The sequence below is a fragment of the Pezoporus occidentalis genome, unplaced genomic scaffold (assembly GCF_034315485.1).
Source record: "Pezoporus occidentalis ecotype Australia unplaced genomic scaffold, CSIRO_AGI_Poc_V1 ctg37, whole genome shotgun sequence".
NCBI lineage: Eukaryota > Metazoa > Chordata > Aves > Psittaciformes > Psittacidae > Pezoporus > Pezoporus occidentalis.
The window spans coordinates 8,555,489-8,568,439 of NW_026915691.1; the positions used below are offsets into that span (position 1 = coordinate 8,555,489).

Below are 12,951 nucleotides of genomic sequence, written 5' to 3' on the forward strand. Positions count from 1 at the left end.
GAACACAAAACATTTTGTTCTAAGAGACCATAATAGACTAACGGCATTATGAAGTCACATGCGTGAGCTAGACATAAAACTGCAGTAATCCAGTTGCAAATGCTTTTTACAAAATTAGCCCAAGCCTTCTAAACAAACAAAAAATAAAATCAGTGTGTGTAAACAAAATCTACACCTGCTGTAAACTCTTTTAGAGCTCCTGGTAACAGTCTGCATTAATAAAAACCTACCTGAATGGAGTTGGGCTACCTCACTGTGTATCCCCTTAGAAAAATCCTCTTGGCTGCTTTCCCTTTTGCAATGCAGATGCTGAGTGAGGGAGCCTATTAGCTGATAGCAGAACTCTGAACCTGGCAAGTCCAAGCACTGGAATTTCTTCTGTTTCTATAGTTCAGACCTGTTGTGATTAGCCTTTACAAGTGCTAGGTTTGTACTTTCTTATCTCTGCAACAGTTAGAAGGCCTCTGCCTTAGGTTCAGTTTGGAAAGAATTACTGCGGTTTGGAAAGAAGTATTGCAGTATCTCAGATGTGAGTAAACAGAGGTATTTAGGGATAAAAAGACAAATAAATAAAAATTACAGCAACTTACTGCAGGTCCAATTATGCCCAGATGGATGCTGGGTTCCTTTCTGTGCCAATCTAAACCAGAAGAAGAAAATTTATTAATCAAAATTATTAATGTTTAATTCTTTCTCTGAAATCAATGCAAACAGCTGCATGAATACCAAAGAATTAGGCAAATATTCTATTACTCCTTAAAAGACTGAATGTGTGCCATGCTCACACTCAGCCCTCATATTACTCCTCAGAATTCCAATGAAAAGTTAGTATTTAGCATTTCTACTTCATGCAATCTCTTGTGATTCAAGGGTCATTTAAATAAGCTCAGATATTAAATCTGAATCATCTCGAGAGAACAATGCTCTAAATAATGCAGTGGCTGTGGCTGCTGAGACAAAAATTATTTGAATTTTCTCCTATGTAAAGGTACATGTAGAAGCAACTCCAACCATTACAATTAATACTCAGTTATATGCAAAAGAGAAATCTGCTGCTTTTTCGATACCAAAATAGAACAAATCCAATTACTTTAATAAACCGTAATTTGTTCCTAAGTAAGTGCCACAAGGTGCTAAAGGCTTATAAAAGCAAGCTGAATAGTGGAGGCTGAATTTCTGGCTTGGAATATCTGAACCTTTTACAGACAAACAGAACCTGGCAGAACATTCATCTATGTGACTATGAGAAAACTCCAGCCTAATTTACAGTGTGGAGTCATAACGATGGGTGGTAAAATTTGCTTGTAACTTTAGTGATACTAATTAGCACACATGCAAATCAGTGTAACAGCCATGTGACAGGAAGATAAAGAAGTTATTTTGAAGGAGATGAACTCATCTTTTGTTTTCCATTAATATTATATGTAACAGCAAACCCCTTTTCCCAACAAGTACAATCATCAAGTATTGCTTTGATTTTGATGCTTTGTTATTCCCAGCAGGCTGGAAAAGATGCACTACAGAAATAATGTGTTGAACACATCAATGGTTACATGAGCATTTCTTTTTTTAAATGCAAATATATTACTACGTTTTCTGCAACGAATAAAACAACTTATGCCAAGCTGATAAACATTAGAAGAAACACATCTGAATCCAGTAACAAAACAAGGGTATTCAAATAGCTGGTACCTACCCGAAAAGACATCTACTAAATACAGGGGGTCTTTGACTCTTCGAAGTCCACATATCAAGAGAAAAACATGTAAACTGTCTGTATCTGTAGGAATACCTGCAACAAATAACTTTAATAGTCCAAATGCAGATAAAAAAGCTGAACACTCCAAACTGTTTCATGAATGAGCACATACCACAGTAAAAACCATAACAGGGTGCATTCTGAAAAATCTTCCTTATTATTCCCTCTGTTTCATGCTGTTGCATCAATCCTCAGATCAACTCAGTGGAGAACTTAATCATGCGTATCATTTTACAGGGCACACGAGTTTACTTCCAGAGGCAACGTGCAGGATTTGGACAAAAAAAAATGATGGCTGTTATTCTGGAATACCAGAACCCAGCTTTGACTGACTAGGTTAACTGTACAAATCCGTGTGTTTCTCAGTATTTCTACCCATAAGAAGTGTAAAACTGCATCCATATAACTCAGCACCTATTTCAAGGATATTGTGAGGTTTAGTTAATCAATGGCTGCAGGGATTAGAGCTGGTAATCTGACACTTTTTATTATAGAAGATCAGGTAAATGTCCCATAGGTATCTATCCCTAATATAAACCTATGCAGAAAACAGAATAGTTAACGATAATTTACATTATTGGAAAGCATTTATACTAACCTCATTGCTATGAAACACAAATGAAAAATTATTTTGGGGGAAAAAAACCTCAACATACAAGTTTTTAATGTTAAAAATCTTGTAAATACACAGCAACAACCCACAAAAAATAATTTTGTAGGCTATATTAGAAAAAGGTCTGATGTATGATACTGCAGTTGCCATGGGCTCTATGACAGCACAATTAATTCAGAACACACTTCTGGAGAAGGGTCACTATGTGATGGACTTCTAAAATGTGCTTATAATAACCCAACATAATCCACAAATTGCTGAATGAACACACATAACAACAACATAATTTAATAAACACTAGAAGGCTGGAATGTTCACATTTGATTTACTGTACTGCACAAATCAGTTTGCTGTCCTTCAGTTCACCTATTTATTGAGCTCATGGCAAGGATAGATGACACTTATTATCTAACATTAGGCAGTTCAACAAGGAGCAGAAAACTGCTGCTCATCAGCAGCAGGCTGTTTGTGGGACATTAATGCATCGGTCCCATACAGGGAGATGTCACACAGGTATCAGGAGGGCTATGCTGTATGGTCGGAATGACTGTCTGTGAGATTTATGATCACCAGGAAGGCCACAAGGACAACTGTGGTGGCACAGTGACCTGCTGCTGCTGAACACTGCAAAGCTCCCTTCCCTGAGGTCTCCTCCTCCCTTTCCCTTCCACTTTTCAGCAGCTGCAGGAATAACTCAGCTGCTTACACAGCATCACTGAACTGATGCAGTTTGTAATTTAAGATCACTCAAACTTCGTAGCATCTTATGTTTCCTTATGGTGTTGTGTAACTTAATGACAGGGTCAGCCCTGGAAGACATGCCAGGAGTATCTCCCCTCATGTCAAGGAATTGTATTAACAGGAGTTCTGCATCAAACCTGTATTTTGTGGGAGAGGGAGAATCAAAAAACTCATTACATACTCAAACGTTATTGCTTTTAAAATTAAAATTCATTTCAGGGACTTCTAAATGCTCCCTGTCACAGGGTTCATTACTGAGTCTATTTCATTTAACTTAAACAGCTTGAGTCGTTGAGAGCGGCTGCAGCAGACATGGTAAGTAATACTTTTCTGGCTATTGGACCAAGAAATAATTTGTAATTTCTAATACACAAACATCTGGATTAAAAAAGGCATTCTTCTGGTGCAATGGACCATTAACAGTTTGTTTTTAAGACATGGGGCACTGGTTTCAATTTACAACATAAATCACACAAAACAAATTACTAGAAAGTGTCATCAAAATTCAGATCACGTTTTATCTATCCATATGGTACAAATATTCATTTTACACCATGAACTCCCATCTATCAATGTTCTGCTCTGGCTGTTTTGGAACAACCTTACAGTTAGCACCGAAAAGGTAGTCAGAAAGTAGTGAGAAAACACGTCTTCCTGTTCTCACACAGACTATAGGATTACTGCTCTCTCAATACGACAGTACCCTAACCACAGAATCACAGAATCATAAGCAGGTTTGGGTTGTAAGGGACCTTAAAGATCATCTAGTTCCAAGTGTCCTGCTACAGGCAGGGACACCTAATCAACATTAAATACACCTGAAATAAACTTTCTTCTCCCTTAACATCATTTTGTTTCTGTCTTACGGCTTTCAGTCTCTTCATCTTATTAGATGAGGGTTAAAAGTGTTGTGACAATGAAAAGCCCTAAGAGACCAATTCTGGGCAGTACTGACTGCCATTCTGCTCCCTGTACAAAAACCTTAACCCAAAACAGAAACCAGCAACTGGCCCCACAGATGGCAATTGTACTTTGTAATTGGGATATTGCCATTCAGTTCATGTGGCATTTATAGGTACTTCTCCCAAGCATCTCATCAGCAAGAATCCTATTATTTCACTAGTGAAATTACCTAAAATATTAGTTATTAATGAAAATAGTCCACTCATCTGACAGTTATTTTGAAAATACATTCACAACCTGGAACTCTCACCGCAGACCACCCCCTTCATGCAACTTTACAAAGCACTACCGTATCACAAAACTCTGTGTACTTTTCTCCAAAATAGCAGATACTGGATACACTGTTCTAGAGACTGGATTCTACATGGCATTTCTAAAGCCTATCATAAAAGGGCTAGGTTTGCTTTTGCAATCCAATTTAGTGAAGTACGAATCAGGTGGTTTTATTTTACTGTATGTTTTACATCTTAGTCATCACCTAGTTCATTTTTGCAGGCAGACTTTCCCCACTCCATCCACTTAGAAGCTTATAAAGACATTCCTGAGAAGACTGCCTTCCCAGCACATCACTGCCACTGCTTAGTGCTGGGAGTTTACTCATTCTCTGTCTACTTAAGATCAAACTTCAGCAGCACTTGCATATCTTATTAGCTTTCTGCTCATTTACTGAAAATGGTTAAATGCATGCATCAAGACAATGCCTTGTTTCCCAACCTATTGCTTTCTCAAGCCTTGCTAGCACACCTGCTGTGAAAAAAAAGACACATCATTTGTACAAGAGAACAATCATTTTAGTATGCTTTTTCCTCACAAGAACACTGACAAGGGGAACATACAAAGAGAATAACTGCAGTAGTTGCCTCTACCAACTACAGCCATCAGCTGGATGAAAACTGGAGAAGACAGTTCTTCTTTTTCCTAGAGCTTACAAGACTTTTGATATGTGAATTTTTACTGTCATTCTGCCTTTCCCAGATAGGCTACTTCATACACTACTGCCTTGTGTGATTCAGTTCTGAAATGGAAATACATGAATACGGCACAATCAAGGGGTTCGTTCTTCTGACACATTCACTATGACTCCATCTTGTCTGACATGCAAACACCCAAATAACAAAAAAAAAAAAAGCAGCTTGTGTCTGTTTCTCCTATTTCTGTTAGTGTTACAAAAGCAGAGATTTGAAACCCCACACTGTGCTTAATTTTCTCGTAGTTCATACATCCTTCCGCGTGCTTTGCAAAGAAAATACAAAATGGAAAGATCTGTACATAATCACTGGCTATAAAAAAGAGAAAGACTGCATGGTACATGTTCTCCAGCCACCCTTCAGAATCACTACACACTAAATGCAAATCAAGTCTTGCCACTGTAATCAACATCTCCTTCAGTGTCAAAACCAATTGTTTAATGCTGGTAAGAGATGTTCCTTTACACATACATTGTCAGTACTTGTCTATTGCTGTAGTCTGATTTGTTACATTGGCTTTATCTATAAAAACCAGCTGCACATTGGCCACAGCTAGTCTTGAGCCTGCAGGGCACCTGTTTAGCAATATGTGAAAGGTCAAAACAAGAACAGAGATCAATGGGGTTACGAAAACTCATTCCTCTCATCAACTTGATGTTATGCTGGCCTCATATGCCATACAGAACTATGGGGATGGTAACAAATAAACTGCAGGTGAGCTGAAATGAGACAGGCACAGTGGAAGATTAAAATTGACACGGAACTCCCACGGTCATGCAACTCCTTTTTCATGATGGAGCAGAGGTGGTATTATGCTGCTCAAAATTGAAACACAGCAATTTAGCACGTCAAATTTCAGAGAGGAATTGCATGATCAAAAGGGTATCCCAGTGCTGTTCCAATGTATTTGTTGATAGTACTGGAACCTGGCACAAAATATACTGGTGAATAGACAAAATGTGATTAATACTCAGGATTCATGTTCTCCTGCTGGCTATGACTGAGTCATGGCATGGCCCAGAAGTTTGTCAAATCTAGACTTACCCATCATCTGCAAGCATGCAGTAACAGCACTGGGTTTAATTTTTAGCAAACTGTTTTCAGGTCTTCAGTTGCAGGACAGAATGAGAGAATGGAGTATGTGAAACATGGTAAACATTTTCATAATGCAACACTGGAAATAAGCAGTTGGCTGTTTTAAGATTTCACTGTCTCCTAGTTTGTGCCTTATCTGAAACTGTTTAACTGTTTGTCACATCAACTATTTTACTACCATGACACACTATGATAGTTTATACTTTGGCCTTTATTAAAATCTGTACTTTGATGCCAGGATAGCAAAACATGAACACAAGTAACGGAAAACCCCAAATCATTTCTGCAACATTAGGAAGGACACTGTTTTTCTAAGAAAGGCAAGAATAAGTAGCAGTGTTATCTAACCAGATTCTGAAAGACTAAATTCATTTAACTCCACTCCCCGTGGTACTATCAGGGAAAAAAATGTAGTAATCACAGATGTACAGTAAAAATAAATACATTACTGCAAATCCTTAATCTTCCTGAAAAGCTGCAAGCCTCTAAGTGAGAAATATCAACCATTACCTTGCTGAGAGGTAAAGAACCTGGCATGTATTTTTGATACTCTAAATCTTTCCATTCACAGTTATGCTTCACGTTCACCTCCCTACACACAGCAGAAATACCATCACTCGCACTTCAAGTCTCTTGGCATCAAGAGTTTGACCTTGTGTCTCTTTCACAAGCCAACTATTAAAAACAAGCTGCCCAGACCAGCCAAGTTTTCCAGCTTGTTTGACATGGTTTCCTTAATTGAAGTTACTGATGACACAGAACTTCAACAATTATTAGCCTAATTAGGTCTTATTTCAGAAATACACTTAGCCACCTGCAGATCTTGAACATTTATTACCATTTTATGAAGTTGAGCTTTTATTTTACAAAGCAATTTGTTTCATAGAAATTAAGGAGAAGTGAAGGTAATAACTGTATCTAAAGCATTTATCCTGCCATTCACATTCAACAATGAATAACTGCTAGAATTGCTGAGATGGTTCTGAAGACAACAGAAATTATATGAACCTGTTAACTTCCAGGAGCAGGCTACTAATGCAGAGAAATCAGATTGCAAAATTCTCCAGAAATCCTTCTTCTCCCCTGTTTCTCATTACTTCTAACAGATCAGACAACAAAAATGCTCTATGCTTTCAGATCTGCTGGGGAACACAGCTTACTGCTGCTATGATATTATTTCTATGGTCAACTATATATCTGCACAAACCTTTACTATTTAATTTTTCTTATGTGGTTATTTCCAGCATAACTTTAGGAAAACATAACGGCTCTGTAAAACCCTGTCCGTATTATTACAGGTTATGTAAACTTTTCAAACTCTGAAAATAGCCATGCTAGGAAGCAGATATTATCTGAGAGTAGAAAAATCAAACTACAAAAGTATATTGCATGTCTTATTTGACAGTGCAGTAAGCATCTGATCCTGTGATTCTATGTCATCTTCCAGGAAACCAGTTTTTAGTCTTATCTGTTGGGTAAAAGAGCTTTCTCAGTTCATTAGCATAGATGTTATTAGCTATCTACATCTTCTAATCACATGATGTCTTAAGTGTTTATTAGGTTTTACATCTCACGAGCTTCAGCCACATTCCACTGAAATCAAAAGGAGCCTTTCATCACAGTATGATGACATCAAGCCTGCCTGTGATCCTAACTAGCTATGCTCAATCCCTAAGCTAAATTGTTAAGACAAGATCAGTCCCGGTTTTAGTGTTTACTTAGACTGTCTTGTAATTTTTTGTCAATCAATTTACAGCAAAAGCCTGAACTTTCATTGTCTCTCTCAAGTCTAAACAGGCTTCTAAAATGGCTAAGAAAACTGATGGTGTTCTATTACAGACTCCTGTATTACAAGGTCAGAGAAAAACATTTTGATCATGTGGTCTGACCTCCAGACTGACACAGGCTGCAACACTACCCTAAACAGCCTGAGTTACTAAATATACTGAAAACATTGTCTTCTTGGAAGTCTGTGTTGAAATCTGTGCTTGGTTCAACTTCTGGGTTTGACTACAGTCTCTCATCCTCATAGGACAAACTGTGAAGCTGGCTGTTAATCAGAATGCAGAATCAGAATGCAGATTAACTTTAAACACTGTTTTTTGTAGATTTAGTCAATAAATATTTTAACAGCCAGCCACTGAAAATACTGCAGCTAGAAGCTAACACATGCACACTACACAAACATCACCTGTGCAACTCTCAAGTCTGCTAATGAGGCTGCGAAGAAATACTAATTCCAGGATTTTTGTACTAAGATTGTACTGTACCCATAACAATAACATTTCACAGCACTCTTTCAGTTTCTCTTAGGCTACTGCTATTTACGTTAGCAACCCAAACGATGAGATTAAATGTCCAAAAAGCTGAGATTTCTTAGCTTTTTGTTTAGTACCATTCACATTTGGGGGCTGGAGGTGGGGGGAAGCCTCCCACAATGAAATGTATTTGATGTAGTCTGCCATTCACTTAAATTTACCATTAAATTCTTTCTGAAGCCATTACACTGACTTGGAGACTATTTATGTACTGGGTATATTTAACATGAGTCAGATGATAAGGCTTTTCTATGACTAAAAAAAAATATAAATCAGTACAAAGAATATTCATAAGAAGTCTGTTCTATGAAGAAGGTCTTGAAATATTCTGAACAGCCTATTTTATTTTAAAGAATAACCTGACAATGTATGGTCTGACCACCAAGGATGTTTAACACTCATGCCTCAAATGTATTATAATTTGCACTGTAGGGCATGTCCTGTTTCTTTACATTCAGTCTTGGGAATCCTGAATTTGAAAAATTTCCAAGGACACTACTAAAGATACAGGCAAGAATTATCTGGTTAAATATTTCCCACAAAAATCATTAAATGTCTTTTAAATATGGAACAGAACTTCATCAAAAAAACCTTAAAAAAAATCATAAAAGCCAAAAGGTGAACGAGATCGGACAGCTTTATCTGCATGAAAGCTAGGAATCTTTTCAAGTGCACTTCATTGTGCAAACCTACACTATCAAAATCATATTCTTCTGAGCAAAACCGCCTTCTATTTTTGATGTTTTTTTCCTGATTTCTCCAAGTTTAGTAGAATTTTTAAGACTTTGAAACTGGAAATACCCAGAAAAGCAATTCAATGGGAAATCCTTATAAACTCCAATTAGGAGTCATCCACTCTGGCTCCTAACTGGTACAGCCAAAAAACCTACCTCCTTGGGCAAAATTAAAAGAAGTGGAAATTGTAGGCTGCCACATGGATACAGAGACAAAACTGATGGGATGAAACAGTCATAAAAAAATAATACTGAAAAATCTAATTCCAGTTTTCAAGTTATTACTTAACAGGCACAGATGTCAGAGTCACATTTTAGTTTGCTTTTCATGTACATTATGAATTATTTTGCACTTTTGCATTAGTACACATTAGGCAAAATACTGTCTCTAATACATTAGATGAAATGCACTTTAGGGGGAGCTTCCCCCTCTTCAATCTGTTGACTGATATTTTAATCATAAAGTGGTTGGACACGAGATCCAATCAACACTGAGGCTGTGCTAGCAAGTGACAAATCTTTTCACTTCAGAAAATTATTAATCTTGGTGCTGTGCTTGCGTGCCATGATTTACTGAGAACAAAATAATGTCACAAAGCTGAGTTTAAAATTGGGCACCAGTTTTGAATAATGGCACACATTTACTGATGTGATAAAGCAATTGACAAGTAAGGATTCATTTGTAACAGAGGGAACAGCTGTACTATCAGAGATCAGACTGATGAACATAATATTGAAATATTTTTACCACAGTAAAATGCCTACGAATTCTTCTTTAGGGAAAAGGCAGCTGGAACGATTAAAGCATTGCCAAGACCAGGTGTCTTTAAATTAGGTCATCTACCTTACATGCTGTTACTTTGGTGAAAACTGAAAAGGGCTCTAGGTCAAGACCATATATTAAAACATCAACACGTATTTCCTTTCTTCATCACTTCTTCGCCTCACCAGCTCTTCTGCAAAAGACATCCAGAGTTTCTATCACACAACTTTAATGCACAGTGTGCTCAGGTGCTGGTGCTTCGGTCTAACTTACTTTCTAAGAGACAGTGACCCATAGGTCATGATGATTTTATCTTTTGGTGCTATTCAGACCAGAAATGTGGAGACAGCCCATGTAGTTTACTAACCAGACTAATCCGATTGATATTCTGCCTGAATCTAATGGAAGATTTTTTTCACTTTTCTTATCATTAAGTCATTTTACAACCTAATCAGTTGCCCTTCACATTGTAAAATTCTTTCATCATTGGCATCTACCGAGAATAAATATAATGAGCACAGAAAAAAAAATGAGTTTTACCTGCATTTTGTAGAAGTCTATACCAGTCAAATGTTTCCTTGGGTGTAGTCTTAATTCCTGTGTAGACAAAATGAGAAACACAACATGTTTAATTGGTCCCTGGATGGCTGAACTATGGCTCTTGAAGTGTTGCCCTGAGAAAACAGTATTTCTGTCAAGCACACTGAATTCCATACACAGCTGTTCTCATCTCAAACTTTCCCCATCCCAACAGGGTCACGTTGCCTGCACAATGCTTCTGTAGTCATCAAACTGAAATTCAATTGAAAATTTTGCCCAATCACACAACACATGAAATTCTTTAGCAATCCAGGGAATTAAGCTCACTTATACCTCGCTAGTATTTGGCCTTTTAAAATCTATACAGGGGATAGTATTATCTAAGGGGACATATTCCAAAACAGATACAGGTCAGCTGAGATAGACTCTTCATTAGGGACTGTAGTGACAGGACAATGGGTAACGCGTTAAAACTTAGATCCAATCTAAACTTCCCCTGTTTAAGGAGGAAATTCTTTCCTATTAGGGTGGTGAGGCACTGGAATGGGTTGCCCAGGGAGGTTGTGAATGCTCCATCCCTGGCGGTGTTCAAGGCCAGGCTGGACAGAACCTTGGGTGACATGGTTTAGTGTGAGGTGTCCCTGCTCGTGGCAGGGAGGTTGGAACTAGATGATCTTAAGGTCCTTTCCAACCCTAACTATTCTATGATTCTAAGTCCTTAACATAAGGCAAAGATAGCAAATTAAAATTATATAAAATTACATAAATATTAATTTAAACTGAATGTTAATTTATTTGGTTTGCCTCATAGAATCATAGAATAATTAGGGTTGGAAAGGACCTTAAGATCAATTATTTTACTAATGAAACTATTATTTTTTAAATATCTTAGCTATTGCCTCCCAATGGTCTTAAATATAGACTAAATATGGACTAAACAGACCTCATAATGAGCTTTTCAACATAGTAGTTCTGAAAACAATTTTATTTTCTTTGAAAATTAAATATACCAAATGAGCTTTGGAATCTGTAGATCAATCGGGAGCTGTAGCTTAAGCAATCACATCTAAAATGCTGAGTTGAGTGTCCCGAGACTACTCAAGTACTTTGGATAAGATACTTGTTGGGCATCATTATGCTGGGAACTCCACGCATTAAAAGGAATTTAGTTTCAGAGAATAATCATACTGCATCAAAACTTCCATATACTTTGAAGAAAGTTCGGTGCTCCCCTAGATATGACCTTATCTTTCAGATTGCTACTGTAAGGAATCTGAGGAAGCTTTTTTTGAAAAGAACAAAAAGCTGAAAATTTAGGCTAAGAGACTGCAATACTGCCCCAATTAATGTAAATGGCAAAAAGCTCAACTTCAGTGGAATCAGGACTTCAAATCCCATACCCATTTCAGCAAAATATTTCCTGTGTAAAAATAAACTAACAAACTGAATGCCTTAGTCAATATTTCAAAACTCTCACCTTGAGTCTGGACATATATTTTCTTCCTAGCATCTGGCTTTAAAGAGAAGGAGAAGAAAAGTAACTTTCTTAGTTCACTATAAAATATCAACCTTCAAAAAACCCCAACTGGTCTAACACAATGCACATCAGTGTGGTTTTCTTTTGACTATTAAAAATCAAAATAGACAACTGGAGAGATACACTTAATGTACACCAAAACCCAGCAATGCAGATTACATTTACAGTGAACATTTACAGTATCAATGAATCAATTTTGCAATTAACACAATTACAAAGTTGTGCAAATGTATTTTTAATTTATCTCTGTATCCTTCATCAAAATCATTAACTGCTTATTGCATAGGAAATTAAAATATCGCCCTAGAATAGAAAGATTTGCAACTACAGAACAGCCCTACTTCCCCAAAAATGTTATATCTTGAGAGGAAAACTATAGCTGGTTTTGAAACCACAGTCTATATTTATCCATAATAGAATTTTATACACATTGGGCATGAAACAAACCACATTTACCTCGAACCTTTTCAGAAATTGCTGATGGACTTGTTCACACAGGAAAACTGTCCAACAGTAGTTATTGCAGAATATCCCCAAATAAAAATTGCATAAGAAATTATTTGAAAATAGCTATTTTTAAAAAGTAATTACTTACAACTTCCAAAGCTACTCCCAAAGTGCTACTAAGCTAGTTATTTCATTTAAGTGATTAAATAAGCAAGTTCCTATTTCAGTCTCTTTCTACAACTCAAATCATGAATTTGGGAATACATTTTTTCCACAAAAACATCAAAGTATTCTTGAGAATGTTCTACATATGATAACAAAACCACAACAAATCCAAAACCAAAAACCCAACGCTCCCCAGCAAACAAGCAGAGGTTTTTTGAGCTCACAGTATTTGGGCAAAGCTTTGTGCTAGTTGCTCTAAAAAGCACTGGTTGCAATGCCTGTAAAGGAGTATGCTAAGGTATTACTCA

The 12,951-nt window shown here is 37.0% G+C and overlaps 1 protein-coding gene across 6 annotated transcripts in view; it reads right to left on the reverse strand.

Annotated features, from left to right (window-relative positions):
- The window catches only part of GLT1D1 (glycosyltransferase 1 domain containing 1), a 58,408-nt gene that overhangs the window by 19,890 nt on the left and 25,567 nt on the right, over nt 1–12,951 (reverse strand). For 5 of the 6 annotated variants that reach the window (XR_009967213.1, XM_062631614.1, XM_062631616.1 and 2 more), the window contains exons 5-8: nt 11,972–12,008; nt 10,495–10,551; nt 1,697–1,792; nt 591–640 (exon numbers count right to left, since the gene is read on the reverse strand). Coding sequence is in view for 5 of the 6 variants with exons in the window: in XM_062631614.1 (XP_062487598.1) it covers nt 591–640; nt 1,697–1,792; nt 10,495–10,551; nt 11,972–12,008 (240 nt within the window). In the remaining variant the exon portion in view is untranslated. The remainder of the gene's footprint in view (nt 1–590; nt 641–1,696; nt 1,793–10,494; nt 10,552–11,971; nt 12,009–12,951) is intronic. The other variant, XM_062631615.1, reaches the window with a different exon arrangement.